The 6299-nt window shown below is 33.3% G+C and overlaps 1 protein-coding gene across 1 annotated transcript; it reads left to right on the top strand.

Annotated features, from left to right (window-relative positions):
- The first annotated feature begins 2680 nt into the window (after nucleotides 1–2680).
- Nucleotides 2681–4758, top strand: LOC148154943 (uncharacterized). Its single transcript, XM_088014095.1, has 5 exons — nucleotides 2681–2744; nucleotides 2854–2935; nucleotides 3218–3353; nucleotides 3508–3755; nucleotides 4495–4758. The coding sequence occupies exons 2-5, from the start codon at nucleotides 2873–2875 to the stop codon at nucleotides 4678–4680; spliced, it is 633 nt and encodes a 210-aa protein (XP_087870221.1). The 5' UTR covers nucleotides 2681–2744; nucleotides 2854–2872; the 3' UTR covers nucleotides 4681–4758.
- Nucleotides 4759–6299: the final 1541 nt, after the last annotated feature.

The raw sequence follows: 6299 nt of genomic DNA, 5'->3' as shown, positions 1-6299 counted from the left end.
CATGAAAACTGCTGAACTCTTAGCTCTAACTCAAGCATTTATAACAAGCATCATTCTTCTGTTAGTTCAGTGAACCAATAGAACATCACAGAATCTCACTTTCAAAGACTGAATAGGGAATGCATTCTCAGGAGAGTTATTTTAAAAGGTCAAACCAAGTTTGACTGCTGTAATATAGTGAATGCAAACCTATTATTAGTTTGAAACAATGCTGCATAATGCAGCATTGGGATGGTTAGTGTTCAAGGTAATAATAGGAAAGGCGCAATTTTGGTATTGTGCACGATTGTGACCTGTGATGACCTTGTTGCCAGTGGCAATAAAAAAATATTCTGCAGCTAAGGTCTCTGCACAGCAGCAGAAGAGAGTGTGGCTCTAAAAAAAATGGGGTGTGGATGCGACCGAATAACAAGCCCTACCTCCGACAACATGTTTTTACTTATTTTTCAGTGGACAAGATATAGGTGCATACTACATTATATGAAAACTCACAGACATACCATACAACCATTCATTCACACACTAACTCCAAACAACGGTTTTACTGTGGTCATTTATTCTAACATGCCTGTTTTTGGACTATGAGTGAAAACTACGGACACAACTCCCACATGCATAAAGTGAACATGCATTAAATAATTTAATGATTATGATAATATAACATTTTTTTCAAATTCAACATTCACTAAACCCAATTAAAATATCCAAATTAGGGGATCTACCTGGCACATTGTTATTCTAATTATTAGTGTGTGTACATACCCTAGGAATGTAATGTTTCATGCTAATGTAAGACAGGAGAGATATGTCATAGTCAACAGTATCAAATTTTACACTGAAATCCAACAGAACCAGCACAATGGTTCTTCCACAGTCTGTGTCTATATGGATGTCACTAAACACTTTGACAAGGGCAATCTTGTCAAAGTGTTTAACCAAGTGATTGGACATTTTTAAGAAGCTGATAAACTGTTGAACACAACTATTTACAATTATTTTACTGATGATTGGCCTGTAATTTTCCAACAGCAGCTTGTCCTGAATGTTTTTTTCAGCAGTGGTTCGATAACTGTTGATTTTAGAGCCTGTGGGAGGACACCAGATAAGACGGTTGAGTCTTATCTGAACCAGATCAGACGCTATGATAGGCAAAACCTTTTTAAAGTGAGCTGAAGATAGAATATGGTGCCAGCAGGAGGAGGAGCTTATTTGATTTGTCATTTTTTTCTGTTTATGCCTGAGTTAGTATAACTGTGTGTTACACCTGTTGTTATGATTACATCTAATGAGGAGGACCGGGAAAAATCCATTACTGTCAGAAAGATCTGACAGTAGTGAATTTTCTGATGATTTAGGCTAGAGAGTTTTGATGGACATGACTTTGAAACATACAGTAGTCGGACAGCTACCATGCATCTGACTTTAGTGCCTCTTTGGAGAACAACAGGGTGAAATAGAAATATTCTTTTCTTCTCACAGTGGGGAAGATCATGCGTACCAGCAGGAAGTGCAAGGTAAACTGAAACAAACATATTCACACAAATAAAAACATAAAAACTGGAAAAATGAGAATTGATGAGCAAAATGAGCAAATTTACAACAAAAAACAAATACTGCATTGTCATTACATTGAATACTTAGATTAAAAGAAATATTCTACTGAGTAGGCAATTTAAACAAAAAACCTGTACAATATGGGCACATATATTTGTGCATAAAAAACACGAGACCTTTTAGAAGAAATGAAAAATGAAGAGTATATATAATGGTAAACTCCTACAGCTTCAAATGTTATATAATGTAAGGTATCGGATAATTTCACTTCACCTGTCTTGTCTCTTGGTGGTGGTAAGAGGGGCTAGAGGCACTGATTATATGCAAGCCTCACTGCTCAGTCTGCTCCATGTCAGGTATGAGTACAATGTAGCTTTCCACCATCAGCGTGTGAAAGGGTGAATGAATGTAAGGTGAAACGCTTTGGGCTCCGCTGGACTTGATAAAGACCAATACAAGTGTTTCATTTACCATTGACAGTAAATGAGCACACATAGGTCAACTATTTTTGTGGGTCACGTTATTGATCATGTATACCTCTCCCTTTTGGCTTTCCCTAAAGGAAAACCAAAATGTTTTCCCAGTTATTTTCTTAGCAGAATTTTTATTCTACTAAGAATTAAATATCAATTCTTAGCATTATTAAGATATAACCCTGCTATTTTTTTTCTGTTTAGCATAGTAAGTAAAAATATCCTGAATTATTGTATTTGAATACACGTATAAGTTTTGAATCCCTCACCTGAATGTATTCTGTCACTTTTAACTTCACTCTGCTAATATGAAACACTCAAACAGGATAATCATTTTTTAAACCAAAAGAAGAAGCAACAGCCTCTCTGTCCTTTGACAGCGGCCACAATTAGAAACAGTAGTTTATAGGCTATTTCTCATTCAAAGTATGACACTCATTTACTCTGACAGTTGTAAAAGGAAAATATGTTAATAAGAGCAACTTCAATAAGAAAATAGCATGCAGTTTAAGTGGTCAGTCTATCTTTTGATCTATGGGTTAAGCCTTCCAAATACGCCCAACCCCCCAAAGTGGGGATGGACTAGGAATCCATTCTGTTACGTTCATTGTTCTGAGTGATATATAAGGAGCTAATTTTCTATGACAGAAGAACCTCTCGTTTGTTCAAGAGAGACTTCAACAACAGACCAGACCATTTTCTGCATAAACCTTCCAGGTAACTATAGCATAATATTAATCTGTTTAATGGGTTCAAGACTTAATGATGAAAAATGTTGTCACAGAATAGCTGATCTGATTATGTCGTTTGTACTATACTTTCAAAGGTTTTTAACCTTTGGAAAAATGAAGATCCTCATCTTGATATTTGTGACCTTACACTTGGTCAATGGAGCAGCTGAGGGTGAAGTAAGACATTTTTTAATATTAAATATATTTCTTCCATCTCAACATCTTGTAATTTCTTGATGCAGTTTGTTTTCACTAATAGACATACTCTAAAGCCTGGAAAGTTACATTGTGTGATGACTGGGAGTTTCAGTTTGTTTCCTAATGTGTTTCTCTGGATATTTTTGGATATTTTTCAGTTATTATTTCTGATACCCTATATTTCTGATGGAATACTTAAGTACTCTAAATGCTTTAAAATGACTCATTACTATTTTCCAAAATATTTTTCTTGTCTTATAGCTACAATATGGTGACATAATTTCTGTGTCAAAGACTTGTGGATGCACCGGATTTACATACAAACACTATGGTATTTATCTGGACAAAAAGAGATTTGATAACCAAGAAGCAGATGACAACATATTTCACTTTACGGGTAATGTATATTTTGGCAAAGATGCATTTATTTAAGACAGCTGTGAAATTTCAATGTATATCATTTCTTTCTTTATGCTAGTTTACTTTATTAAGTTATTAATAAATAATAAGTCAGACTTTGACTAAAACTTTAGAAATGCATATTTCCACAGGTCTTAAGAAAAAGGCGATCTGGGGTGGCTGCATCTTTGATAAAATTAATATCCAACATTATGAGAAGGATAATTACCTGGACAAAATAGAAAACTACAAAAAGAAAGTATCTATAGAAGATATAACAAAGCGAATCAATGAGAAGTATGAAGACTGTAGGAAGAAAAAGGACGTGTGGGAAGCCTTCTCCAACAACTGCGAACATCTGGCTAACTATATACGTTACGGAGAGAAAATTTCGCTGCAGGTATGTGGCTTATTGAAGCAGAGTGGGAGAGTATATATACTCCTATTGAACATGTAAACAAAATATTTTTCTATCTCAAATGTGACATATATTTTGTGTAATAAAAGTGAAAAAAAAATCTACCAGAGGAAAATGTTTAAACAAAAATCTGCAGTAACCAGACTGCAAACATCCAAACAGCTAAAATACTTCTATGAAACATTTTTATGATTCAGTTTTAGCATTAACATACATATTTTATTTGCTATCAACTTTAGAGAATATGATTAAGTTGAAATAATGGAATAATATTATTTTTCTGTACCTTGTTCCATTTGCATCTTTTAGCTAAAACCACAGTTGGTGGAGAGGTTACACAAAAGTAAAAATATGTAATTGTAAAGGTAAATCAGTTTGGGGGATGAACAGGAAATGTCTTCACATGATGCTAAAAACTCCTGAAAAAAAGAAAGAATGATGAAATTGAATCAAAGTGTTGCTTGATAAAGTCCTAGTTTAAGGGTATGCACACTTATGTAATCAGGATGTTGCAGCTTATTCTGTTCTTAGATTTTTCCTCTAAAAAAAGGTTTCCAGTTGAATTGTAAAGATCACCTTAAAAAAAGAAAAGATCTGAAATATTGTATGCTGTTCATTTTTTGTGTCATAAAACCTTAGAATTTTAACAGCAGCATGTTTCCTTTTATGTCTACTGTATATTAATGTTTCTTAACCACAAGTCACCTCCTTGTGTTCACAGCGGGGCCAAAAAGCATCAGTTTTGGTATGGAACCGCAAGAAATCCAAGGAGGACATAAAACAAATAAAACAACAATTGAAGATATCAGAGGTTTCATGTGATGCCACTTGCAAAGAAAAAGGAACTGAAATTATGAAAGAAGATTACTGTGATGAGAGCTGTGCTGCCAAAAAAAATAATGGCTAAAAATACCTTATTTCAACAATCTTTCTGTTGTTCTTCATGAAGACATGAGATAAAAATTAAATTTATTCAGAACTTTGAGTCTTTGGCTGTAGTTTGTTTTTTGAAGCCCCTATTTTGACAAGAACAATGATCAGATCTTTTTTTTTTTTTTTTTTTTTTTTTATCATTCTTGCAGCCATTTATCAGAAATGGAGTTTATGAACAATATTTAGGGTTTATTCTCCAGTTTACCACCTGCATAGTTGAATAGTTGAACATTGGTTTCTTGTTTTGAATTTATATTAATTCTGCTTATTTTTATTCTATTTAAGTTAACAGTATCTGAGGGTAGAAACCCAGACAATAGACATGGTGGTGGCTTTTACAATAAGCCAGTGATTTCTTTAGCCTCTAAAAATGCCAAGGAGACTTTCTTCATATTGTCCTAAGCATGTATAACACAAACAGAAGCCAATAAAAATGTATGTAGTTTTTGTCGTAATATGAAACTGAAAAGCACAGGGAGGGAATTTAAGAGTAGTGTGCTGCACGATGTGCCTTACTTGAACTTTTACAATTAAACAGTTTTACCAAACATGAGCAGCTTTTAAAAGTTCATTTGCAGCAAGGAAAATTTGTCCTTAGAATTTAAGGACATGAAATATCATTCGTATACAGAGGTGAATATGAATGAAGAAGTACCCAAAATTGTATGCCAGTATGAATAGCACTTTGTCATATTTTTACTTAAGTAGACATAAGTAAGAGTTAAAAAATGGTATTTGGTGAAAATTTTACTCAAGTACTGATCATAACACCTAACCCAAGCAAGGTTACTTTCAATTGGTAGACATTTTACTTAAGTAAAAGTAGTGATACTTCATAAAAATATTACTGATGTAAAAGTTTAAAAAGTATGGTCTTCTCTCACATATAAAGCTCTTAATAATGAAGTCCATCAGTGATCAGATTGTTCCATTTCCTAACAGAAAACTTAACTCTCAGACTGCAGGTTAACTGGTGGGTCCTAAAATTTCTAAAAGTAGAGGTCCTTTAAAGATAAAACTAATTACATGATTTAAAAAGATGTTGTTAGGCTTCCAGCACAAATTTTAGAAATCTATTTGCAGTTTTGGAGTAGGAACTAAGATGGATGATGCAATTTCAATTAAGAGAAATTCCAACTGATAGGATTTTTTGTGTTGTTATAATTCTTACATTTATAAAATCAAACATTTATTACTTTAGAGTATTAACTCAACATTATATTGTTATAGATTATTGTGATTCTTAATTTAAAGTGTTCTAACTTCCTTCTGTGTGTATAAGCTGACCTGAAGGCCCCATCTGCCTGTTTTGTTGTGAAAATTAAATTATTCCATTAAAAAACCTTGAAAACAGCTAATACTTGCATTTATTATTATATCTCTTTTTAAAGCTTCAGTTGTTTCTTTGTAATGTTCAGTTAAAGTTATTAAGATCCAAAGGGTCATTAGCAGTTCAGGAACAACAGGTTGGAGACCTGGAGCTCCAAAGTCCATTTTGGAGTCCAATTTAGTCAAATGCTAAATTTAGTCACTTAGCATTTGATTAAATGATGAAACTAAAAACAATTCATTACTAAAGTTAAAAATGAAGTA

Source organism: Poecilia mexicana, unplaced genomic scaffold (genome assembly GCF_051168715.1).
Source record: "Poecilia mexicana isolate PSO_F unplaced genomic scaffold, ASM5116871v1 scaffold_16, whole genome shotgun sequence".
Classification (NCBI taxonomy): Eukaryota; Metazoa; Chordata; class Actinopteri; order Cyprinodontiformes; family Poeciliidae; genus Poecilia; species Poecilia mexicana.
Note: the sequence above shows the minus strand (reverse complement) of the source record. Positions and strands in the feature narration are given on the sequence as shown.

What these genes read in the sequence shown, in the direction of transcription:
- LOC148154943 (XM_088014095.1), top strand. Translation starts at nt 2,873, where the DNA reads ATGAAGATCCTCATCTTGATATTTGTGACCTTACACTTGGTCAATGGA. An exon ending in CAACATATTTCACTTTACGG is followed by an intron (nt 3,354 to 3,507) that starts GTAATGTATATT and finishes ATATTTCCACAG; the next exon opens with GTCTTAAGAAAAAGGCGATC. An exon ending in GAGAGAAAATTTCGCTGCAG is followed by an intron (nt 3,756 to 4,494) that starts GTATGTGGCTTA and finishes TTGTGTTCACAG; the next exon opens with CGGGGCCAAAAAGCATCAGT.